Source organism: Oreochromis niloticus, linkage group LG5 (genome assembly GCF_001858045.2).
Source record: "Oreochromis niloticus isolate F11D_XX linkage group LG5, O_niloticus_UMD_NMBU, whole genome shotgun sequence".
NCBI classification, from domain to species: domain Eukaryota; kingdom Metazoa; phylum Chordata; class Actinopteri; order Cichliformes; family Cichlidae; genus Oreochromis; species Oreochromis niloticus.
Genome location: NC_031970.2, coordinates 23,625,534 through 23,652,159, shown reverse-complemented (window position 1 = coordinate 23,652,159; position 26,626 = coordinate 23,625,534). Strand labels below are relative to the sequence as shown.

The 26,626-nt window shown below is 41.4% G+C and overlaps 3 protein-coding genes across 9 annotated transcripts in view; all 3 read right to left on the bottom strand.

Moving 5' to 3' along the window:
* Positions 1-5,230, bottom strand: part of dip2bb (disco-interacting protein 2 homolog Bb) — a 43,042-nt gene extending 37,812 nt beyond the window's left edge. For 2 of the 4 annotated variants that reach the window (XM_025907325.1, XM_005469493.4), the window contains exon 1: positions 4,899-5,229. In XM_025907325.1, the coding sequence (XP_025763110.1) occupies positions 4,899-4,983 (85 nt within the window). In that variant the 5' untranslated portion in view covers positions 4,984-5,229. Of the gene's footprint in view, positions 1-4,898 lie in introns of all 4 variants that reach the window. The other 2 variants (XM_025907326.1, XM_005469492.4) reach the window with 2 other exon arrangements.
* A 2,064-nt stretch (positions 5,231-7,294) lies between these two features.
* atf7b (activating transcription factor 7b) lies at positions 7,295-14,404 on the bottom strand. Of its 4 annotated transcripts, none has more exons than XM_013269215.3 (12): positions 14,094-14,404; positions 13,098-13,159; positions 12,761-12,857; positions 12,514-12,641; positions 12,291-12,416; positions 12,044-12,201; positions 10,782-10,878; positions 10,541-10,660; positions 10,265-10,414; positions 9,635-9,808; positions 9,394-9,499; positions 7,295-9,247 (listed from the first exon to the last, which is right to left on the bottom strand). In XM_013269215.3, exons 2-12 carry the CDS (start codon positions 13,143-13,145, stop codon positions 9,018-9,020), a joined length of 1,434 nt encoding a protein of 477 aa, XP_013124669.2. In that variant the 5' UTR covers positions 13,146-13,159; positions 14,094-14,404; the 3' UTR covers positions 7,295-9,017. The 4 variants fall into 4 exon arrangements, with proteins under 4 accessions (XP_013124669.2, XP_013124670.1, XP_019214484.1 ...); XM_013269216.3 differs by having other exon boundaries at positions 9,635-9,823; positions 14,094-14,403; XM_013269217.3 differs by having other exon boundaries at positions 9,105-9,274; positions 9,635-9,823; positions 14,094-14,402.
* Positions 14,405-14,535: 131 nt separating this feature from the next.
* On the bottom strand, positions 14,536-26,242 carry larp4ab (La ribonucleoprotein 4Ab). The gene is made up of 15 exons (XM_005469497.3): positions 25,524-26,242; positions 23,833-23,971; positions 22,470-22,695; positions 21,861-21,997; positions 21,332-21,435; positions 20,932-21,042; positions 20,629-20,682; positions 19,844-20,071; positions 19,511-19,614; positions 17,878-18,039; positions 17,715-17,766; positions 17,432-17,593; positions 17,222-17,340; positions 16,941-17,127; positions 14,536-16,799 (listed from the first exon to the last, which is right to left on the bottom strand). The coding sequence occupies exons 1-15, from the start codon at positions 25,524-25,526 to the stop codon at positions 16,431-16,433; spliced, it is 2,157 nt and encodes a 718-aa protein (XP_005469554.1). The 5' UTR covers positions 25,527-26,242; the 3' UTR covers positions 14,536-16,430.
* Between the last annotated feature and the right edge of the window lie 384 nt (positions 26,243-26,626).

The window sequence follows — 26,626 nt, the reverse complement described above, 5'->3', positions numbered from 1 at the left end:
CTGCTGTGAAACAAGTGGCAGAAGACTTCATCTTTTCATGGTGTAGGATCAAGCCTGTGGCCTGGGACAGTGAGGATCAGAGGGCAGCTCCTCTGCAACAGTTAATGAGCTTTTAAAGAGACAGGCTAAATCAGCTTCCTTCCTGTCCCAGTCCATGCTGTGTGCACACCAGCCACAAATAAATGGAGCTGTAAGCTCTGCAACACGAATACACACATTTTTAAAGCCTGGTACAAAAACAGGGTTTGGTAGAGGTCATTTCACCAACAGTTACAAAGGATTAACTTCACTCAATTATACTATAAGGTTAATGTTATGTGATATTAAGGGTGTGGCTGCTTTAGGTGGGTGTCGACTGATGATGTTCAGTGTTTGGTTGCTCTAAAAGACACCCTAAGAGGTTAAATTTGCTGTTACTGGCCAAAGTTAGCATCCCATCACAAATCAGAGTAAATCAACCTAGCCAGCACTAGCAGACAACACTGCAGGTCTACCCTAATTTGAATGTGGTTATGTCCGGTTTAAAAATAAAGAAGCAAACAATACGACAGCCAAGCCAACTTCTAAAAACAAACCTGTCCATCTTTTATATACAGTCTGTCATAATCACAGACTATAACTGTATTAGGTCTTATTATAAAAAATACATACATACACCCTACTTCTGCTCTTAACACTCTTCACTGCAGGAAATGCCAGCAGAACTACTTCAGTATTATTTCTTTTAGTCTGACACACAGGACAGCATCTCATCTATTTTTGTGGAGGGTAATACTGAAATAATAAAGCAATAGGGGGACAGAAGAAGACTGAGAGAAGCCATTTGTAGAGTCAGAGCGGATGGGAAAAGGAGGAGAGATCCCCCGCAGCAGTCCTGGCCCACTGTGACTCACAGGCTAAATGAGCCAGGCTTGTTGCCCCCTGATGCTCTGTGACCTAGATTGAGAGACGCAGGCAAGGCTATAATCTCTCATTTCTCTCCCTCTCTCTCAGTATGTAACGGGCTGCCGACATGAAAACCTGCATCCCCTCTGCAGCAGCATCGCAGGCAGACAGCGGGATGGATGCTGTTCATTAGAAAATACACACGTCCACTCAACAGCCGGCCCTTTGCAACAGGGACTGGGGAGCTCGTAAAAATATGAGAAAAAAAATACTACGCGAACACATAACTGCAGTCTTACTGGACTCGTGATGCATTTATGGTCAAACACATCCATGCAGAAAATCATGGCGCAGATGGCAAATATTATCATTACAGGCACCAAAATGATATCTAAGGTTCAACAATAATAGCAAAATGCTGTTTTTGTTTTGTTTTTAGCATAGCATTGCATAGGTTTGGGGGCAGCAAATTTAATCTGACAGTCTACTCAAATATCTCACCCACTGTTGGATAAACTGTCATAAAAATGCAGACGTATATTCATGATCTTCAAAGAATACACCATGGCAAAATGTGCAAACTATTACAAAGGTGTAGATAGGGTCCACTCCACGGGCTCACAGTGGCCAGATTTTTCAACGCGATAGTCCTGCAACTGTACAAGATGCTATCATCAAACTTTACTAGAGCTGAGTTGAGCTCAAAATGAAGCCCGAGTTTGAAGATGGATCAGTGCCATCCCATAAATAGTGAATAAAGTGCCGGAAGTAGGGCCAAGGGGGCTATGGGCCCTTCCCACAGTATGCTCCTGTACCAGAGTTTTTTCCCACATGATGTATTTCCATGTTTTTCCATTTGGTATATAAAACTGGTAGCATTTCAGCACTGAATGGAATAGAGTCAAAAAGCTTGACAGGTGTGTGAAAGTCATAGCTCAAGGGCAGGTGTGATCTGACAATGAAATGGTGTCACAGCTGCTGTGATCCCACAACACGAGTATTAAGTTCAAATCAATAATTGTCTGACTGGAGAATAACTAAACAGGATACTCAACATTGTTTGACAAGCTGCGCGGTTGTTTTTCACTTTCCCTCTTTTACTTTCATTCACTAACATACTCTGAAGACAGAAGCTGCTGATATCATGAAGCTCAAATGCAGAAAACAGAGGCTCCAAATTCCAGTTCAGTTCAAACAGCAAGTCTTTGACACCAACCAACCCCGCCCCCCCCGCCTCAAAGGTTCTCTTTGTGTCCGTACAGTCAAAGAGGTTAAAGTAGGTGGAGCTGTGCCCTTTCTCTCCCTCTCCCTTTCTCTCCCTCTCACACACACAGACACACACAAATACAGAGGAATAAACACCCACACTGCAGCCCACAACTATTTCTGTCAAAAAAACGCTGATCCACATTTTCCTCTGTTTGTTGCTAGGGGAGTCCCATCTATGTGGGCAACAATGGGGGGGATTGTTGCCATGTATAAGATAGCCATGAGAGAGCTTCAGACTCATTGGGGGTCCAGCTGCTGTTCGACTTGTCCCATTGTGTGTATTCTGAGCAGACGGCGAGGGCACTTTATCTCACTAGAAGTTGCGGATACAGAAGCAGGACATCTGGACAGCAGCGAACCTTTTCATTAGCAAGAGAATCATGTCTGATCTAAAGTTACAAACGATGCACTCACCCTCTGAGGCTCAGTCCCCAGAAGAGGGACAAGTGGTGTCGACTTACCTCACAATCTCACTAAAAGACTCTCGCAGGTAACTCTGACCACGGTACGCCCCTATGCTCAAACATTCCTCCTTGCTGCACCAAAAGACCAGCAACAGCTGCTCCAGGCAGACCATCTGACAAGAATGAAGAAGCAACCGTTTGCGAGGTCATAACAAAGCAAAAACACCGAAAACTGTACACAGCTGAAATCAGATGACTTGAAATCAAATCAGATTCGAGTAAATAACGAGTAGTTTGAAACCTGATAGACATCTTTTAAAGAAAAGCACATTTGTTTCCTCCCATTATAAGAATAAAAATATACTAGAAAGAAATCATTTATCATAAATATCTATAAAAGTGCACAGAGAACCATTTTTAGCAAATTCCCTCCTGTGGCCCAGTGGTCCACGGTGTTAACTGGTTAAACTGGCTGGTCAAGTGTACCGAGCACAGCTTCTGTGGGTTACAGAAGAACTTTCCTCTAAAACTTATTGTTTTTCTTCTTCTAAGGAAAGAAGGCTACTCCATGCTGAAGACAACAGCGTCCCTCACAAACCAGCACAATCTGGCTCTAAGCAGTATTATTCAGTGAAGTAGCCACTGAGGACCCAAGAGGCATCTGTTTCTCAAATTAAGGACTGACATAATCTGGAGCATGTTTGAAGGTAGTGGTACACACACTCAGACCTCGCATTGAGTGGCCTTCATGTATTTAAAGAAAAAAGTCCTAACAGTTTATGAATAAACCTTTTTTTTATTGCTTTTGGCCATTTTAATAATAAGACCTGCAAAAACTGATGCTCCAGACACTCAACTAACTATATTTATAGTGGAACAGAGGATATTCATTTCTTTTACAAAGACGTTTCCAAACTACATGATAGGTTCTCTTACAGAAGATCTGACTTAAAAAACATCAAACTCTTAAAACAGTAAGTTTCACAACCAAAGTGCTGCCTTGTGGGCTCAGTGGCACTTACATTTTGCAATCATGCCACAGTGCTCAAACACCAACCCACACCAGGTAAACTGATCTGACACTGCAGTCACCTAATTCATTCACAAACAAGCTTTTTTTTTCTTTTTTAAAAGTTCATCAGGAAAAGTGTAGGATGATAACAATCGCAGTTATGAATGTGCCATTACTGCACGCCAGTGCGCACATCGTTACGATTATTTCTCGTTCGCTGCCTCTCAGCTACGTTCAATGAGATGAACATACAGTGAACATCCTCAATTATTCACTCTCATTATCACACTGCTGATTGGAGCCTATAATTAAAGACACAACTCTTTCCCAGCACTAGCTCAGGTCTGAGCAGGCTGCAGTCACGCTCTGAGAGTCTAGTCTATTAAGAGTGGTGCTGTTTTGTTTATTTTGCAGTTCCTATAACCTGAATCTAAACCAAAAAGGGGGGAAACATTCTTTACATTTCACAGAGGTGTCACCTTTTGAATGAATAAAAAAAGAAAGTCACGACACTTTTGCCAGGGCTCTTCTCGCTCTCGTGCCCATGTGAAGTTTCACCTCTTCTTTCACATGGGCTGGGCAACTCCAGGTAATTACACGGCTCTGCGCTGCAACAGAGACTGAGGCATCATTAGTGGCCCATGCTTCCTCCTGCATGGCTCTCCATGTGAAACACAACATTACTCATCCACCCCCAGGCACCTGAGAACTGCACAGCACCAATCAAGTTGCTGCACAGTGATTCACAGTGTGAGGAGGAGACTTGCATAACAGTCAGCTCCATATTCTCTCTTCTTCCAGCCATTCTTACAAAAATAAATAAATAAATAAATGCACAAAATCCATTTTATTTGTGCAGCAGTTCAGGGTTCAGAGCGTTCAGAGAGCCCAATGAATTAGTTCGTGTCCACAAATTCTTCACACACAATGCCTTGACCCATTTCATTAGACAGGAGTGTATGTGCTCTGTAAACATTGCGTGGGTTCATTAAGAATGTAGAGAAGGGGAAGCTAAAAATAAATAAATAAATAAATAAATAAATAAAAATCCCAAATATTAAGGTGATCATGCTAAGAGCATGCCATACACACGAAGATGACTGATGGAGAAACAACAGCTGGAAAAGGAGGTCAGTTTGTTTTTATAAATTCTTGCAGTCGTGTCCCGATGCACTGCAGCAGCACCGACTCTCCTCCAGCTGACACGGGAAAGCAGACTGTGGATGACTGCACACAAACACGCTCACGCAGCCCTCTCTATTAACTTCAGCGAGCCGCAGCTTTCCCACCACCACCACCTACTTATCGCCGCTGTATGCAAACCCTACCTTCGGATAGCTCCAGATCCAACTCCGCCAGCTGGTCCCTGACCTCTTTAGGCAGAGCCGACAGATCAACGCCGCGGTCGGCCATCGTTGGAAGCACAGCAGCCTGCGGGATGTTTGTGAAATCTCAAATGACAGCAGGTAAGATCCACCATGAAGCTCAGAGGAAGAGGTGGGGGGGGATTTAAAAAAAATCAAGATGTAGTAGTCGTGTTGTTTACTCCATCTCCGCGACTCCCCGACACCGCCATGACTGTGGGAGATGGGAACAACTCGCCAGAGGAGTCCGTCAGTCACATGACCGGGCTTGACGGTAATTGCCGTGACAGGATGGTGGGATGAAAAGCAGACTCTCTGCTCCCTCTGCTGTTGTGTTTTTACAGCTGGGAGAAAAAAGAAAAAGGAAAAAGGAAAAAAAAAAACAGCATTCCTGTCGCCTCAGCTCACCTGCCACCTTCCCCTCAGGTGGGTGCTAGCTCGAGTTTGTACACGTATTTTCATGCACTAATGGTGGAAGTGGTGCCAGGTTTTATTGGAGATATTTTGTGTGATGTTTCAAGGAAATATTTAATCCCCCGTGGATTGGGGGGGTCTTTTCCTAATAAAAAATAGATAAATAAAAACAAAATATCTGAATAAAAAAAAATGTAATGTTCACTTGCACACTTAACAAATTTAAGAAATTTTTCAGGCTGCGTAACTTTTTATTTATTTTCCACCTATTCCAAACAAAGATGGCGCCCGGAAATCACATGTACGCACTCATTTTTTTCTTTATATAAAACAGGCTCGCCGGTCAACTCAGTAGTCACACCTTTCTAGTACCAGGTTGGTCCCTCTTTTGCCTCCAGAACTGCTGATTCAACAAGGTGCATCACATTCCCAAATGTGCTCTGCTCCATTGAGATCTGGTGACTGTGGAGGTCATTTGAGTACAGTGGCAAGCTCAAGAAACCAGTTTCAGATGATTTGAGCTTTGTGACATTTCACACTGTCTTGCTGGAAGACAGTGGCATGAAGAGATGGGCATAGACAGAAAGAGTGGAGTTTAAACAGTGCTCAGTTGGTTCTAATGGGCCCAAAGTCTGCCAAGAAAATATACTCCTTGCCATTTACACCACCAGCAGCAGCCTGAACACAAGGCAGGATGGATCCATGTTTTCTTGCCGTTTGCACAAAATGAAAAAATGAGTCTCATCAGACCTAAGAGCCAGTCTCCTATTATCCAGTTTTGGTGAACCTCAGTTTCCTGTTCGTTACTTACTGGCAGGAATGGAACCCGCTGTGGTCTCTGCTGCTGTAGCTCATCTGCTTTAAGATTTGTCGTGCTGTGCATTCAGACATGCTCTTCTGCATACCTCGTTTGTAACAAGTATTTACTTGAGTTATCCTTGCTGTCAGTTCAAAGCAGTCTGGTGATTCTCTTCTTATATCAACAGAATTGCTGCTTACTGGATGCTTTCTTTTTCAGACCATTCTATGTAAAACTTTAATAGACTGGTTCGTATATGGCATCTTTCTACTCTGAGCATTCAGAGCACTTTATATACAACTTGCCTTATTCACTCATTCATACAAGCACTTTTTATCCAACATTCACACTCCAATGGATGCATCAGAGCGCAACATGAGGTTAGTATCTTGCCCAAGGATATCTGGCATACAGACTGGAGGAGCCAGGGATTGAACCACCAACTTTCCAATTAGTAGACGCCTCCTGAGCTAAAGCCAACCCAAACTTACAGCACCTGGTATGCCAAGGCGGTCTGCCATCAAAGTACTAACCAGGCCAGACCTGGTTACCTGCTTAGTTTTTGAGATCAGACAGGTTTGGGTGTGCTCAGGGTGGCATGGAAATAACCATCTCTAGGCTGGTGTGCTTGTGTGAAAAATCCTACTAGATAACCAGTTTCTGAAATACTCAGACCACCCCCACCTGACACAACAACTATGCCATGTTCAAAGTCCCTTTAAAGCTAATGATCAGTTTGAACTTCAGGGGTTTGTCTTAACCACGTCAAGCCCTGTTGAGATCTGTGTGCAACTATGTTATTTGAGTAAATACTGTTAATTTGTATAATTATAATAATATTTATATTATAAATAGAATTTGTGTTTCTATGTATCTACGTTGTTGCCCTTTTGGCCAGGTTAATCAACCTATTTTGACAGCAGTAAAGGTAACACTATGTTTAGAGTTATGTTTCAATCAGTGGTCTAGATCCTGCATTTAACACCCTTTAACCAGTTTCCCACCAACCCCCCCAAAAAAGCGGAAATTTTTATGCTATTATTTCATCAGCTGCACCCAAAAAGATGCTATAAGTTTAATGAAAAATGACTTGCAGGCTTAAAAGCAGCTTACTTTTAACCCCAACATACTATTACTGAAGCACAAATCAGGTTCATTAATTTATTTTTATTATTTGCTCAAGACAACTTATTCATTAGTTGAGACTGTACACAAATAATGTATCCCATCTTGAGGCCTGAGTAAACTCCTTCCAAGACATTTTCCCATGTGGATTCACTGTCGCTAAACACTTAAAAACTGTCCTCTTTACAAATTAAGGGGAAGTACTATTACATGAATTGGGGTGGGGGGTGGGGGGTCTAACATACCCACAGAGCAAAAATAAACATCTTAAAACAAAGACATGTTATAAAAGAGCAGCAGGGAGGGGGGCAATATGATAGTCTTGGAAGTACAATGCCATATAAAATAAGCTGCATTTTAAAACTTGCAATTAAAAAGAAGCACCGTGCACAAGTATTGAGTCTACTTCATTATACAAGACGGCTCGTCAAAAGTTGGAAAGCACACAAGACCAGGACACCTGTAACTCTCTAAAAATGCACACTAATCACAAATCTCATTCACTCAAGAATACTTATCTTCACATTTGCTTTGGTCACCTCATAACTTTAGCTTTTAAAACTCGACCAAACACCCACCACCCCCTCAGCAGCTGGGCTACACATGTCAGCTAAATGCAAGAACATCGATATTCAATAGAAAAATATATTGCACTAGTCTTTCCTCAACTGAAATGCGTGGGTACTGGAGTTTAAAAATCTACGTATGATTATCATTTAAAGGCCGTCTAAAGGATCAAACTTTTCAAGTGTGTTACATTAGGACCGAGGATGGAATCCTTACAACGATTTTTGCATTGATAACAATGTTAGAGAACCGAAAAATAACAAGAAAACAGTGAATAGGATGAATCACAAACAGTGGTAAATCTTCACCCTTAATACTCCATGCAGTCATTAGGGTTTGATACACAGGACTAACATGTCATCCATTCTGAATGGGTTAAAATACATGATTTAAAAAAAAAAAAAGTGTCAGGCACACAATCACAGGGTAAACAGTGTACACCATCTACAATTTGGTTTGCTAAGAACTCAGCTGACTAAAGCAACAAGTGTATTAACTCAAAACTGAAAGAACAGGTTGAAAACAAAACAATAGAAACACTTTCCAGGCTACTGCTCACTGCATTCAGCTCTCCTCAGACTTTCACTGCATTAGCAAAACATTATCTGACTAACATATCGGGCATAAAAAATCTTTTCTTACGCATGAAAAATACAAGATATTTTACAGAAAAAGTGTCAGCCTGGGAAAGACAAACAAAAAAGAAAAAAAAGAACTCATCACAACCAGTGTGTGGGAAGAAGGTGGACTACAGTGGCTTTGTGAAAGGAAGTTATAAAAAAAACGATGTTTCTGATGCGATGATTTTCCATTCAGATTTTTCTTCTCGAGCCTTTAAACCTTTCCCAAGTGTCAGAACTGAACAAGAACTTACCCCAAACCCTGCAGAGTGAGTGTCTGACGTGTAATTCATATTTACATAGAGAGAGTGACGAAGCTTCGATGAAAAAGGGAGCCTGCTTGGAGTGGAGGGCTGACGGAGGCACTGTGCCGCGTCTTTGTGTGATTATCGTCGACTGTGAGGGAATTGGGTGGGCGTGGAAGTGGATCTTAGTTTTGGGGTGTGGGTTGGAAGGGGAGGGGGATTTGAGGGCAGGTTCCTCTTTTCAGAAATCTTTGCACGAGTCCGACCTCCGAATGCCACTCGAGTTCATTCTGGTCTATTAAGTGTCTGCGGATCATCTCGGGGCGGACTGCGGCTGCGTTGCCATGACAACCCCTGCAGCCTGGCCCGATCCCATGCCGGCCAAGACCGACATGGCCACCGCCTCTGCAGCCCGCACGCTCAGCCCGTTGATGGTGGCCCCCGGACTTGTTGCCGAGGGCGACGGCACGTGCTGAATGACTGCCGCCGGGGAGCCAATGGGTTCAGTGGAAGTATCCCTGGAGGTTTCCTCTCCTCCTGCAGCTACAGACAGAGAGAGCAACATTCACCCTTAGAGAGGTGAGCGAGTAAAAATAATGCATTAGATGGGATGAGGTGACAGATGAATCCTAGCACAAGTGACACAGTACAAGAAGTCTGATGGTCAGTTCGTTATTTCAACTGGTTACCTAATAAAGCTGCCTTCTTCTGCATAATAGTGACAGGACAGTCCTTGTGGGCCAGGAGAAGCTGCTTCAGCTGTGCCACCTCATTCCTCAGATGGGTTACTTCATTCTGATGGCAGCACAAAAAGAAATACAGTACATAAATCATTCCCATCATGCCCCGTTCTTACCATATCACCACAGAAACCCATTTATGACCGCCAGGGTGTTTACATGCTTGATGTACGCTCTGGAGACGACTCACTGTGAGGGAGACGTTCATGTTGGCCAGATCTTCTGCTTTTTTCTCCAGAGAGTTCACCCACAGCTTCCGCTTTTGCCTGCAGCGGGAAGCAGCTGCCCGATTCCTTTCCAGAAAACGCTGCCTCCTCTCGTCAGGGTCCATCTCTGCTGCTCGCCGCCGCCTGCCCCCTGTTGGCTGAGCAGGGGACACCTGGAGAATGAGGAGGGGGTAAAAGTTGGCTACTTGTAAACCCAAATGTGATCAGTAAGTGGGGGAAAACAGAACAACTGCATAAGGAACTCCTGACATTTAACAGGGGTAAGAATTCAGGAGTAGCAGACAATTTGGTGCACTTAACTGTCAAATTAAAGCATCCAAGCCTAAAACACTTAATCCAGTGCTCATGGTTGACTTAAACTGGCTCAGCATTTATTTTGCATACATGAGCACAAATTTTGGACAAGCCTGACATTCTGCTAAATTTTTCTCTTTGATGCCATCAATAATGTGAAAACTACAGCTTTTAGTATTCAGTCTCATTTAGCTTTTTGAGGGAACATTCAAAGGTTTTCCTTCATCACACACATTTAAAAGTCTAGTCCTAGGTGTGCTCTAGGACCACATAACTTGTGTGATATGTGCACTACCTACCTGTGGTTGGGCAGGTGATGGTGCATCAGAGTTTTGAGAGGGCTGCTGGCTTTGTTCCTGTCGCTGTGGAACAGCAGGGATGGATCCCGACCCCCCACCGATGCCATCTTGTGCTCCTGGGCCCTGATGAGTTAGAGCTGCCTTCAACCGCTAAAAAGACACAGAGACAACACCCAGGTCATGTAAAAGTTTTATAAATGTCATTAGCTTGTTTATGTAAATGAAATTTTTAGCCTGCAGCCTACAAAATGATGAAAGTACAACTGATGCTCTCACCATCTTTGCCTCAGAGTGAAGAGTATAGCCAGATGGGGAGGATGAACCACTGCTAGCCCCTCCAACAGGCGGTCCTGGAATCCCAGGGATGTTAGGCACTGTGTTCACTGGCCTCGCAAGCTCCACATAGCAACAAATATCCATGAAGTGGAAGAGAGGGAAAAATCAAAAGAATATGTTAAAATACCATCCCAAGTACGATTTGTTGTATAGTTTTTCATTTTTCTGGAAAATATCTTACAGATATAACTGAGGTCATCTGCACAGGACTGGGCAGGAGAGGAACTGGCTGCCCATTAGGGAGGTGCCTCACCAATGGATACGAGCCTGTGGGAGAGCTGTTGGCAAGATTAGACATTTGTAAATAGGTGCTTCCCCACTGTGTTCCCACTGATAGAGCAGAGATCAGGGACCGGGCTTACAGCGTTTCACTTTTCCAATGAACACTTCTTCATGAGTTAACTGTACAGAGCTTACACAAGCAGCATGAACATGTGACTCAAAAGTTCTCAAAGCTAAGTTTGACTTGAGGAACAAGGAAGTCTGGAGAATCGGAGTGGTACAGAGCTGCAGCTCTCCAATACCTGCCTCAATTTCCATAGTAGATCAAGACACATACGATGATAGTAACCATACTTCTTTAGGAAATTAAAAAACAAAAAGATGCTTTGTGTTATCCTTTCTGGACACAACACTGCACCACGAGCTTCACCGATTAGCGTTTTTATTTGACCTTCCATAGTAGACTTCATGTAGTAATAGATATTCACCTCCCTCTAATTTTAAAAATTCACTCCTCCAGGTGTACCAGGTCTCTGTTGTAGCAACTGTTGCCTCTCCATTGAGTCTCAATCCCATGACAGGAAGGAGCCTAACTCCACTGTGTTGATCTGCGACTGAAGTCAGTAGTCCTTGTTCTACTCTCTAGATCCACTGCAAGCTGCAGGACCACTCTAACGAGCACATTCATGTGCTGCTACACTAAACTGTGGTACAACACAACGACTACAGCTGCTAACTGTAATCCAAGTCTACGGATAAGAGATTCGCTGGAGAGGCAGCTATATTTTTAAGATTGGGGGGAGTGTCTCAAAAAAGTTGAAATATTGGTAGAGAAACAATTTGTTAAAAAAAGGAAAAAAGTGATGCTTTCTTTTGCACAAAAAAAACCAAAAACTGCAACAGCTCTACGATGGCCATAAATGATGGCTAATAAATAACAGACACAGAGTCTAAAAGGCACTTTATGGTTCAATAAAACCAGACTGACAAATATAGACTTTCTAATTAATCGGAGCATATCTCCCCACCAGGTAAAAATCAAACAGCCCCATCTTTAATTTCTGGTTGGACTGGATTACTGACTTTCTTGCTAGTTGGTGATGTGAAATGAAGACCTATAATTTCTACATTTTACCAGCAGTTAATTCATTTTAAGTTTTACAAATTATCAGCATGGTCAACAAACAGTAAAGCAAACCAAAGCAACCTAAATTATTTTACCCAAGCTGTCTGTTGGAGGGTGGAGCTTGTGTGATGACGGAGGTTGGAGATGGCAACGTGGGGTGTAGTGAGTCATTACTCATGTGAAGGGGAAGAGAACCAGGACGCACAATAGTTGGAGTGGGAGCAGAGCTTGCCACGGGCTTTGTGTAGATCTCCTGTTAATAAATTAAGCAATATAACTATTTTTGTGTGTCCATCATTTTTACCTGCGTACAAGGACAGCAAATTACAACACAGCTCTCACCCTAGAGTCTCCGCTGTTTTCTGACATGCTGGACGAGGAATCAGGAGTTCCAGGAGGAGAAGAATCGACTTGTAAGGGCCCCTCATCCTCATCTTTTACTTCAGAGGGTGTTTGTAAAGGTGCGGCCTTGAAGACCAAAAGCAAAGATGAGAAGATGAAAGCCTTCAGATTTTATCTCGAAACCAGCACACCGCTTGATCTACAGTAACTCTGTCTTTCTCACCGGGTTTTTCGTCCTCTGCTCATCTTCCTGTGTTTTGCAAAACTCTTGCTCGAAGGAGGTGGCCAGCTCATTGAACAAACCGACCTCCTCACAGTTCTTCAGAAAACGTGTGGGAGTGGGGGTTTGGTCTGCCAAAAAACAAAACAAAAACTGTCAGTATTAGGGGACAAAAATATCACCTTCAGCACTGACCACCTCCTCTGCTCAGCTTAATTTAACAGACAAAGACAAATGGCGATGCCATTACCTGCAATGATAACAGAGTCTGTCCTGGCAGGACCAAATTTTAATGTCATTTCATGCTTGTGTTTGTGTACTGACAGGTGATCTTCATTTGTGAATCTCTGCAAAAGACACCACACATGACATTTAAGGAATATCAAGACAGTTTTAACCCTGATGCGAGATTAATAACGCCTGGTTTCCACTATTAAAGCAATGTTTCATCATACATTACACGGCACCTTATAAGCAATCGTAATTGGTGAGCTAAGCTGGGTTCATTTAATAACAAGAGAATAAAAAGCAGAGATTCAGACTCCTCTGGCTGTTTAAAGTTAGAGGTATGTCTTAAGAAATCATACCTGCCCACATCCTGGGGCAGTGCATACAAAGGGCCGGTCATCCGCCATCTCAGACAAATGATCTGTAAAAGAAAGCAACAAACACAGCAATGCCATCTAATTTATTAAGCAATAAACCAGCTGATGCTCAGGTTCCCAGGACATATTACATAAAGGCACCAGATATGTTACTACCAAATGTTATTAACCTACAGCATCAGTTTGAGTGTCATGGAGCTGTTAAGAACTACAATCTAAATCGTCATAATTTACACGTGCCTGCTCATCTGTCACCATAATCACACTAACATCTGGATAGGAGGGACACAGGCCGAAGACTGTGGGCCTGTTTTGAGCATTTCTTTAGACTCGGTTGGGTATAATGTGGGACTAGCGTTCAACGATGAGGCAGCAAGAGCCAAAGCACCCCACCATGCAACCTCCACTTAGCAGCATCGAGTCACTGGCGTTGGCTATTAGCGCTGTCGATGTAGTCCGGCTATGTAGCTAGCTATAAGACATGGGTTACAGACTGTGGACAGGACACACAGGTTACCAATCCATTACTGGTTAGCTATGACTTTATGAGAAATGGGCCGCAAGGTAGCACATCCACATTGCTAAGCACGTGAAATACTGTTTTCCACAACCTGACATACGTGTCATTATAACGAACATGGAAGCTAACATTGAACAAACTCATTCCAAATATCAGAAGGCGCGGCACGTCTAGCAAAAAAAGCTGTTTAGTGCAAGTACATTCCCCTAGCTGAGCTCATGCTAAGTGCTAATGGAAGCTTCGTTAGCTTGCCTTAAGTTACACTAACACGTCCGCCAACTTAGTAGCTAGCATTACACGTTAGCACGCTAATGCTAAATAGTGCCCATATACCAAGCCACGACTGTATGAGCGCGGTGCATGCCTTATGAATATCCAGACACACATATACACACACATTTTTTTTCTTTAAATGACGATTTACATTACATTTTTATTAAAATATGCGCTAAACATACCCCACGTTTAGAGTGCCTCTTCACTCCCCCCCTCCCAGCTCCGGACAGCGCTGCTGTGCTGCTGCTTGGCCGTTGTTGACACTCTTGACACTTCCATTACCCAAATACCGCGAGAGAACTTGGAAGAGTTATTACGTAACAGGATTTCTCTGTACGGCAGGGATCGTAGATTTAACACGAAATAAGATCGTAATGATTCATATAATATCATATTCCTCGACTTTTCTCAATGTGCCGTTATGTCAACTCTACACATATTATATTCCGCTGTGTTCGCGTCAACTACCAGCGAAAGCTATGAACACACCCACTGAAGACTAAGCCAAACGCGCCTACAGCAGTTACATAATGTTTATTTCCGGATGTTTACTTGGCAGATGGCATGTTCAAATCCTTGAACAGATTTTGTTTTCTGGCTTAAAACACACAAAAAAACCCAAACCCATTTTAAAAAATAAACCTTTATTTTTTTTTGAATACATCAAGCTACTATAATTCAGCGTATAAACCAATGTACTCCGAACAATTTCCAGCCCATTTAAAGAAAAGGGGGGAAAAAAAAAAATATCAGGATTCGCACAAGATTGAAATTGTTTTGGTAAGTTTAAAAAAAAAAAAAAAAGAAAAAAAAAGAAAAACATGCACACAGAGCAAACCCTACAGAATGAACTGGAACTTTTGTTGCCTCAAAAGGAGGTGGTTTTGTGAACTTTATCACGTTCAGTATGACAAGTTTACACCCTTTACAGCATTTTTACAACGAAATTAAATCCCATTAAGGCACTAGGAGTTAGGTTTGATAACTCCTTATAGTCTAAAACACAAGCAGTGTCAGTCAGCTGCACACTTTAAAAACAAACAAAAAAAACAGTATAAACTACTGATTACTACAGTGTACAGCCTGTCTTGTAAATTCCCTGTTAACATGTGAATTCTATCTTAAATTACTAATCTCTTTTAGCCATATTTAAGAAAATCTAAGTACAAGTTGAAAAATCCATCCCAATACTCTTCTGTCATTTGTAACTGAAAGATATTCATTGTCGAGCCAAAAGCTGCATTACAGATCAGAACCTAACAGCTAGGAAACATTAGTCTACACTAATTCACCAATATTACAAACACTGAATACCATGTAGTCAAAGTCAACAATATAAAATACACTACCATGTGGACAAACAAAAACTGAATTTGCATACACAAAGAAATAAAATACACAGATGTTAAAATCATTTGAAAAAGTGGTTTGAGATCCACAGCTACATTCATCATTTTGATAGCACGTGTGATTCAAGCAATAAAAATGCTACTTTTGAAATCAAGCAGTGAAAACATTCAACATTGAGGGGAAAATTTCTGCTCCCTGTTCCTCAGGCCATTCATAATATTTTAGCAGTAAAGAGGGTTCACTGAGGAAGACTTGAGTCGACACAAACTGTTCCACTTCAATCTGAAACTACGAAGGAACCACAAACACCAAATTACTACAATGACCTCGTTAACTGGATTATTTACCTAATCCCAGTATACACTGGTTTTGTGAAATACAAACCAAAGTTAGCTGAAAAAACCCTTTTTAGTTGTACTTTACAAAGCAGATGCCAACAATACTAAGCTCTGGTCAAACACTTTCCTGCCTACATCCACCAACCATTAGCACTGATAGAATAATTAGATATTTATAATTTATGAAAAAGAAAAAGTTTTGTAAAGTCTAGTAAAAATGACATAAGCAGATCTGCTCCACTTATTCCAACATTAGTTGTATTGATCCAATATTTGGACCACAAAGGAAAATTATTGCAAAACACAAAACCCAACAAGTATAACAAGTTCAAGACAAGATTCACTAGTCGTAGAACAAGAGTCTACAAACATTTCTACAAATATTGCTACTCTTACCTTCCAAAAGTTCAACCCACTCTGAAGCTGAACATGTCAAGTTCATGGATAACTGACAATAGATACTACTTTATTAGATTACTTGTTAATTACATGTTTTAAAAAAAAAAAAAAAAGAGATACAAGGTCTCATATTTTCTAAACCACAGATGTAGATGCCACAAATTCAACAAATGTACAGGGACATCCTCTTATCATATCGTGATACTACTTTCAGCGAAGTACGCTTTATCACCGCGAACCCTGCGATTCCATCTATGACGACATTTTCCGAAAAGGAAAATCTATTTACAAATTTCCAAATAATTTCAGGCCTGCAGTAATCTAAAGAGATGTGACAAACTCATGAAATGAAATATAGACATCTGTCTTTATATTATTACATATGTACATATATTCTTTTCTGTTTTCAGTTCATTTTTCCCCACCCTTTGGTTACTTCGGTGAACTTGGAGGGATATTCTGTTCTTTGCCACTGCGTCTGGCTGCCCGCTGTGGTGAAAATCGTTTCCCAGTGTTCAGGCCCTTCTGATGTTCCCGAATCTTCTGCCCTGGCTCTCGGACTCTGGCTTGGCCACTTCCCCCTCTGAAGGAGCGCAGTGGTTGCCGAGGAGGCCGTTTATCTCCACGCTTCTCTGCAGTTTGTCGACCATTGGGACGAGGCTCCTCCACCCTGTTTACCTTGAGCTCTTGCAGGGGTTGGCTGTCTGAAGAGGTGGGAGTGGAGGGAGAAGGCATCTGTGCTGGCAGCGGTTCTTTGGCCAGCTTCTGGCACACCTCTGCATAACTGAGCTTTTTTAGACCCTGGTAAAAGAACAGGGAACCACAGTTTAAAAAAATAAAACAAAAAAAAAAAACCAAGATGACAAAACACGCTGAGTTTGGGGAGTTGTAAGCTGATGTTACACAATATAATGTGATAATCAGCACAAAAGAAATCCTTACCGGTTCTGATGTTGGAGATGTTGGAGATGTGGGAGGCGATGAAGGTGTTTCGGTAGAAAGAGCCTGGCTGCAGGTGGAGGGAGCATGTTCTGAAGATGATTGTGTGTGAGCTTGTGCGGATGAGGAGACATTTTCCTTTGTTACAGGAGCTTCAGTTTTATCCTCTTCCTTTACTACAAGAGAATCACTAAATATATACAAAAAAAGTAAGGGGTAAGTGAATTGTTGAAGACTCAATACCTTTGTTATTCACTGATGTATTAGGCTGAAGCAAAGGTTACCTTGAGACTGGTGGAGTGGTTGTTTGTGTGGACACAACAGCAGGTTTAGGTGGAATTACAGGATCAGGTTTGTTTACAGGACCTTCTGCGATGTTTGTGGGAACATCTTTGCTGACAGACTGTAATGACAATTATATTTGTGCATTTATATTTGACCTTGTTTTGTAAAGAGTTAAGAATAGAAAGCACCAGGAGAAGCAACATATTCACCTTGTTTGTCACCTTAAGGCCACGCACAATATCAGAAAGGCGCATCTCAGGGACACTTTCCTCCTGCATACTGACAACAGATCCGGGCAGAGGTGGAAAATTGGAGGCTGCCAGGTCAAACTTTGGATGTGATGCCTTGGCCTCCGGTACAGGGACAGGCTTCTACATTGAATGAAGAAGTAAAATTCAATATATTAAAAAGCAGCACACCAAGACACTGTAGAACACAGTCCTGGCAGTCAACTTCTTAAATAAAAGGCACAAAAAGAGGAAACCAACTGACCGTTGCCTGCTCATCTTCCCTTTTTCTCCTTGTGCTTCGATTGGGGCCTCTTCTACAAAAAACAAAACAAAACAAAAATAAAACCCCCACACCATTAGACTGCCACATCAGATTGGAAACCATTTGTGTTAACAGGGGTAAGTGTAGGATAATACTAACTCACCTGCCCCGTCCAGCCCCGCTCACATCTTTAAGGTTGAAGGAGGCCAGAGAGATCAGCTGTTGTGTTTGCAGGACCTGTGGACCAGACACACCATCCACCTGGTTCCTTGGAGCAAAAGAAGAGTGCACATCTCCAGGCCTGGGATGATCTTTTAAATGATTTCTAGGTCCACACAAAAAACATTACAAGTTTTACTACAGAAATCAAGCACTACCACAAAAGCATAGTTTGATAGGATTGTACACGTTTTATTAACAAAGAGTGAACACAAGAGCAATGCAAGAAAGCTGATCTTTATTGTAGGGGTGCAACGATACACCAAATTCACGGTTCGGTTCGATACTTTGGTGTCACGGTTCGATATTTTTTCGATACAAAAAAATGTTCATGCCTTTTTAATTTGTCATTTATTAAAATTATAAATATACATTTTAACTCAAAAGTACAGTTTTTAAATTTAATGTTGTTAAAACAACAAAATAATAAAAAAAATAAATAAATCTATCAGATCGAGGAATCCCTCATCTTTGGAAAAGAGTTTATTACAGAAATGGCTCTTTCCAAAATAAAAGCTATACTATACGCTTCTTCTGGGGTATATTCTCAGCAGCATATTAAACATATCAGGTCCCCATAAGGAGAATCATGTGCTAAACGACTCGGGTAAAGTTTGTAGCATGCCTGCTTGTTGTTTTTGTCTGCTTCCACTTGTCTTTGCACTAGGATGATGTCGGCGTAAATGTATTCGTTGTGTTCCCACTAGTGCTGTCAGAGTTAATCTCGTTAAAATGACACTAACGCCATAACGCGGCAAATCTCCGGTAATGAGTTACAGCGGATCGCCCCCGTGCGTGAGGCTGGACAGCGTCAACACCTTAACGAGCTAACTGCGCTAACGCACTAGTTCCCACCAATGTAATTGAGCATTGCGTGGCACATCCGACATACTGTTTTACTTTTGTCCATGACGCGCTTACCATCAGGGTCATGCTTCACATGAAAACCAAGATAGCTCCAAATGCCAGATCTGAATGAGGGTGGGGGAGGTTCAATTTCGGGTAGCGTTGAGGCAGTTGCCATGTTGCAACGAGCTTAACTGATAACTAACTTAACGAGTCTTGCTAGCTTGCGCTGCGCTCAGTGGATCTGCACTCGACAGTGCAGCCTAGGCGGAGTAGTCGAACGCAGATCCACTGAGCGCTCAACACAGACAGCATCGTCAGAAGAAAAGTTGATAAAATAAATTAAAAATTTTGTATTGTTCAATACATATGCGTACCGAACCGAAAGCACTGTATCGAACGGTTCAATATCGATACGAGTATTGTTGCACCCCTACTTTATTGGTTTGCAAATGACAGTAACAGAGGAAACTGACAGTACTCATTTCTTTAAAATAAAAAAAAAAAAGTTTCAGTCCTGAAGCAAAATAATGGACTCCGGAAGGACTGGTACCAAACTGCATTGCAGTTAAGTTAATGCTAGCATTACCATCCTCAGAAAGTATTTTACCAAGTTCAAAGTCCTTAATTTCTTAAATTAAAGCTTACAACAAACACTGCCAGCACCTGATGGTAACTTAAAGTCTGCACTGATCTAATAAACTAAAAGTTTGTATCATAACCGTACATACCGGTTCCTGGTCATAGCAGCATGTGTGTTGACTGAGCTTGAGTTAGCTTTGTAGTTCCCGGAACTGCTGTAACCATTCATATATCCACTGTTGGGGAAAGGTGCCTGCATATCACCAAACAGGAAAAATCATTACAAATGTAACTCAAAACCGCCCCCCACAAAAACAACAACGCCCCTCTGATGCTCTACACTAATATTAACTTTGAGTTTACAGAGGTTATAAATATTAGTTACAATGGAGACTGCCATTAATTTGAACAGCATTAAAAACATAAAATAAATAACGTAGAAGCTTTAAGGGACATTCTGAATAGTACATTAAGGTTCTCACCAGTGGTGTTTCAAAATAAGGCATGCTTGATGGCTGAGGATTCCAGGAGGGAGACACAATAGGATAAACAGGGTATTGCTGCTGAGGGCTGTACATCGACTGCATGTACACTGGAGCACTTGAGTCATACGGGGCCTGCAGCGGAGCATGTTGACTGTACACACCTGAATCCTGGACGCTACAGAAGCCATTCTTGCCAAAGAATGTATTAATGGCCTTAATGCGGGCCTGCAGGGAAAATGAGAGAATCAATATCGACACAACATTTCCACAGGACCCATATAGCTCTACTGTCCTTAGTCCCCTCAGATCTCATAATCTCACGGTCATTAGGCCATAAAACACTGCACCGACTAGGAGGAAAGAAAGGGGTTGAGGAGGGGGAGGAGGGGAAGGAGTATAAGAGAAAAATAAGGGAGAGAGGAACAGCATAGAAACAGACACAGATTTTAAGAAAGCTAGTGAAAGGTTCCACCCAGCTAGCCACAGTGCATATGGGTCCTTCCAAGCGCGATACTGATCATCACTGGGGCTTAAACAGGACCATCAACAAATCACTGTGTCATTTGCTCCATCAGATAAAAGAGCAGGGCACACAATGTCATATCAAAGTCCCGCAAAAATATCACTGATAGGGCTTTTAAAAAAAAGAAAGAAAAAAAAAATCCCCATTCTTGCTTATCAAATTAGTGTATCAAGTGGAACACAAAGCATAGCAGGCTCCATACATCTATAACCAATAACGAGCAGTGACTGAGGTAGAAATAAAAACATGGGTTACTCACCATGATTGGTTTCCCTTGGAACATTTTAACTTCCTCTCTTAGGTATCTGTAAGCCTGAGGGCAAGAAAAGAAAACCGTGTAAAGAAAATGTGGTAGAAACTCTCTCTCCTTTAATGCAGAACCTTAGTGAAACATATGAAAAGATCAAAAAGTACTGTATCTGCTTGGTAGAAAGATTTTGCAATTTTAAGTTAAATATGCCAGGTAATAATAGAATATTTAACTGGTTGTATAAACCTGAAATTGTACAACCAGTTTAAAAATAAGTAAAAGTAGCTTGTGGTAATTCATAAGGGGACGTACCTGTAGTGCATCCATGTCCGACTGAAAAGTTATGTACCAGTTGCTGTTGTGCGCAAACTCAACACTTAACAGTTTCGGGCAGTGTTCGCTCTTAAAAAGAGCCTCTACTTCCTGTGAGAGGAACACAACATGAAACACTTTGACCTAAAACAGACCATTCCATCACTCTCCACAAGTCAGCATGCAAAGTCTGACCGAAAAGAAAAAGGGCTATCACTCAGCTACAGCATACACACTACCACACAATATTTTAACCACCTAAAGCTGACTTGACAATAGTTATCACAATTTACGCAAGCACAATCAGTTTGCACATTTTACATTTGTACATTTTACCATTCAGTCAGACAGTCTGGGGTTGCAGAGCAATATTTTATTAGCATGTAGGAGTCGTCTTTACCTCAACTGGGGTAGTCTCCGGCACTTCTCTTAGAATAATGATGCAGCGACTGTGGTTTGGTCGAACCTTCTTCCCAGATTCATCAACTTGGACCATGGGCGAGGCTTATAAAAAAAATAATTTAAAAATTATTTTCCTAAATCTACACAGTGCAGCTGAAGACAACTGAAATATCCCATTTATGTAATAGCTATGAAAGACTTTTGCTCCACTGTAGCCAATTTAAAGTTGGTAGACACTGTAAATAATCTTATTTATGATGGGGTAAATCAACCACACACTAATCAGAGTAAAACAAAAGTAATGTAATGAAGTGTAATGAAGCACATTCTTTCAAGTATGTAATGCATTACTTTTTAAAAAGTAACAATGGGCACTTTAAATAGTGAACTATGTAATTATATTTAATTGTAATTAATTATATTTGATAAAGCTGCAGCAGGTAGCAGTTTAAGAACCATTAGAGTTCAAAACTTTTAAAAGTATCAGCCTGTCTATGTGAAACAAAGATAAACAGAAGCACTTGTACCTCGCAGTACATCCAGAATGAGGTCCATGTCAGTGGTAAGAGCTTTAATGTCCTCCATACAAGCAAGTGTCCAAATGGGAACAAACTGATCACCATCCATCTGGGATATCAAGTAGAGGTCCTTTGAAAGGTTCTCTCTGCAATAGCCAAAACATTGGCTTCTGAGTTACAGCTTTGCAGTAATAGTAAAACACAAACATCAACCTTTCAACAACAAAAATGATGACGGTGGTTGGTGGTGGGGTTGATGTTAAATCATTTACATTAGTGTAGGAAAGCCATTTATTAAGCACTTTTGTGTTAGACATTGTCCAATTTAACACGTCACTACAAAATAATTTTAAAAAGAAGTTTTGTTCAATAAGCATTGAGTTTGCAAATACTAAGACATTTCAGAACATTAAATCACTACCGACCTGAATCATTGTTTGTGCAGCTGAATCAAGATGAAAACGGCAGTTAAGCCAAATTAGAAACTTCAGACACCAATGACTCAATATAAGAATATACTCCAATTAAAGTTACATGGCTTCTTACAGTTATGAAACAAAGTAAATTCAGTAATTACTGCTGTCCCATTAAGGCAACAATGCTTTATACACAACTCACCTAGAAAAGAAGAACTCGAGACGTTCCTTTAATGACTGTCTCAAACTCTCTTCGGACATCGGCTGCACCTCAGATGCATTATCTATGGTGGATTTGCACTGTGGGTCAAAGCCTAAATACCCCTGGTCAGACGGACTGATGTCATTCACAGGGGTATACTCAGCAGTGCTGTCCACGTTTTCACTGTAGTATCCTTTACCTCCTGAAGAGGGAACATCTGAGTAATCTAAGAGGAAACAGGAGCAAAGTGATAAGTGTCACATTCAATTAAGTAGTACACAACAGGACTGAGTGCACCTTTGTGCAATCTCACTAAAAATGTTTCATTATTTCAAATATTACAAGTGCAAGGTTTCATCCTATGGAGATATATTTTTTGAGGACTACACTGAAACTATAACAGGCTATAATTATAACTATAATCACCAGTGGTAGTGGGGGTGGGGGGGTTGACACCCTTTGGCCCCTTAACGTCAAAATGAGAGATAAGCAAACTCTAATCCAAGAGATTTCCAATTAGTCCAACTACATGCATGTAAAATGACATGTGAATACGTGAACTCCAAATTGTGGATCAACTGCCAGTGAAATTCAAACATCTGATTATAAGACTAAAGCAGAAAAGGATACAGAAAAATGGGTGATCACAATTGGTACAGTAATCAATACGTATAAATGAGTCAAAGCATCAGCAACACAATATCAGTCTTCTTAAAATGACAGAGTGCACCACTTGCACAATCTAAGTGATGAAATTAGATGGGCCAGTGTTTCAGACTTGCCAAAGGGCTTATTAAAGGAAATTACTGTTTCTCTGTCTGCTTGAGAAGTGTCAAGGACAATACAGAACTCAACCTTCATGTGTCTTCCAGGGGGGTGGGGAATAAAAACAAAGCAAAACTTCACTGGCCTTCAACACAAAACTGCAAGACCAAACTTTGCTAAACAATATGAACCTGATGAATACAGGAGCACACTAACAAAAACCTCAATCTGATTCATGAAAAAACACCAACTTTTGTTGCACTCAGGTCCTACTGTTTGGTCAGCATTTTCAGTTTAGTGAACCTGAACACTTAATTCATTCAATCCTCACTCTGCAACATTTATGTCATAACTGTTGATACTATAATACACAAAACAAGGTTTGTCATGTTTGCATTTACTGCATACTCCCATGGTTGAGGTTGCTTCTCTTGTCCATTTCCTCATACCATGTCTAGCTGTAATTTTACTATACATGTCTATACTTGCCACACATCAACTCCCTATTTTTTAACACTGTACCAGAGCAAGTGAGAACGTTTGGTTTTAGTGTAGTACCATATAAGAGGAACTAACTGTTTCTTCCCTGCAAGCATACCTTCGGTCATTTCAGCAGGAGGAGGGCAGGTATTGAGCCATGGAGCATTGTCCATCTCCTCGGGGCTCTCACTCTGTTGGGCAGGGATCTCCTGCCACACTTTGGCATTGGGGTTCAGGCCCGCTCCCTTTGTGGTAACCTGCATGATAATTAAAAGAGACAGAATAAACAGCTTTTTCCTTCAAACATTACACTTTAACATAATTGCATACAGCTGGTAAGCCAGCAACTAATTTCTGAGAAACATGCATCAAGAAAGTGGTATTCAAATATGTCACTCAAAGTGGAGTGAAAGTAAGAGTGGAAGAATTGTAGCAAGAGTAAATGTAATTTTTAAAAATGAGATTGTGTACAGCCTTGTATAGTGTGAAAACAAGTATATTACTGAATAAAGAGATTACTTTAGTGTTGTACTTACTGCACTGTGGTCTTAATTCATATTTTTGATTTGATATTTTTTTAATATATGTACTGTAGTTTAAAAAAACAAATTGAATGAGTCATGATGAGTCTCAAGTGTCAAAAAACATTTGTGTGTCATATGTCAAGTCAACCAACAAGACAGGTCAGTCAAGATCCTAAACAGACATTCAAAGCTAATTTAGCATTATACATCAGAGCCAATCCAATGAATGAACTCTGTTCATTAGCGATCCTTTAATCCAGCTTTGCAAATGTGTCGACTCTTCACACACATTGACCAGAGCTCTGAAGTAGTACTACTAAAGCTTTGACACGCATACGCATGTAAGCGCCAGCTGAATTTTCATTGGATTGCTTATCACCATTGTTCCGCCTCTCAGTCGCTCACATGCACCCGTACATGGCGCAGACCCGCCTCAAGGCAGCATGACTCGAATAAGGCAGTTTGACCTGTCATCCATTGTAAAATCTCGAGTGTGCAATATTTCGAGTAGCTACACACTACTAGAATCTTATTTTCAATCCAATCTGCTATCCAACATTGTATTACAAAAGCAGCAGGTCTGGGTTTACAGTGAAACACTAGAAGTACTTTGAGGGTCGAGAAGAGCACATGGCACCGACATGCCCGAGCGCTTTCAAACACGTAGCGATATTCACTGTGTTCATTTAAAGTTCGCTTAAATAAGTCTCCTTCTGGATAAAATAGGTGTCATCGATCATTATTACTCCTACTGTACGTGTTCTTATATTTTCACAATGAACGTCCCATAGTGCTATGACCTTTATCACGGGCTATTCAGCTACAGTGGTGCTAACGTTTAACACAAATCACGTGCCATATTTACTACACGTGTAATCCAACTTTAAAACGCACACCGAGTGTAACTCGTAAAGCAGCAACACCAAGTCAACGAGTTCGTAAATACCTGTTTGGCGAATAGGGTCTTTGGTTGGTGTCCTACCGTAACGTTGCCATATGTAACAAGTGACACCACCATGTTTCGCTAACTCGCTCTCATCTTACCCGCACACGACACCGGCTACACTTCGTACTGCTAAACTAAGCTAATGTGTTTGACAGGTTAAAATAATGCAAGAGAAGTGCTTGTGTGGAATGAGAAACGTAAAGACAAAGTGTCGTGTAATCAAAGAAAAAGCACACAAGTATCCGAGAAACTTCACACAGCACGCGTGTGTGAAACGAGAGAAAGGACGCAAACAGGTTGCTGCTCGTTAGCTAGCAATAAGGCCTCGTCAAAACTCACCATGCTGATTTGATCTTCTCCGTATGTCCTCGTCAGTACCGGGGAACCGATAGTTCAATTGTCGTGCGAAGTTTGCTATTAAATATCGTAAGTCGAAGTTGCTGATCTTGGCGTCTACGTTTAATTAACGTCTCTCCCAACAACTGCGGCAGTACGGTTAAACGACAGCTCGAGCTCCAGTTCCAAAGGCACGTCCGCGCGCACGACAACTTTGAGATCTTTTATCTTTAAGACACGGAAAACTTTTTTCGCTATTTTTTTTTTTAACAAGCACTATCCATTTTACTCAAAAATTTCTTCCATTCAGATCCTCAGCCCGCAGATAAACTTCGCTACGCTCCTCCAGCGTGTGACAGTTACGTCCTTTATCTTCAACCGACCGTCCCGACAGGCTGCACTCCGCCTCCACGGCAACTGCAGCGCAGCATAGCAACCATCTGTGACCTCAGGACACCGCGTACTGCCAAACAGCCTTGAATTAGCTTTGGAAAGAGCCTGTCCAATAAGTTTGAGTTGTCGGAGTAGGAAAAGTAAAAGCAAGAAGATTTTTTTAAAAATGTGAACTGCGACAGTATGCAGTTTGGACAAAACTGGGTTACCGGGCGAAGTTCACCTAAACAGTAATTAGTGGGTGGAACTTGACCCGGTGCTGCTCCAGCACGACAATACTGATGAAATCATGTCGATTGAATCAGCGCAGCTCTCATAAAACCCGCACATGTGATTTCACTTTTGGCTGATTAAATCTGCTTTTCAATCGCGATCAGAGAACTGTGGAGGAGTGAGGAAAATTAGATCATTAAAAAAAACTGCTATTAATTACAAAGTGAAATAATTTATTAATATAAATAAGTTATCGATTCATTTAATTTGACATTTAATAAGCTAGTTTCACTTTTATTTAATGGTGTCACATTCATTTATTTATTTATTTTAGGGCATTTGTGGCCTTCTACAGTGACCTTGCAATTTAAGTATGGCCCTGCCCACCTTCAGCCTGAAGGATTATTGGGGTCAAAGTCTCATGATCACTTTGTAAAGCTAAGCACATGGCCGTCGGGAGAAGCTGTAGTTTACTCTGAAACAGTCAAAGTGCCCTGTAG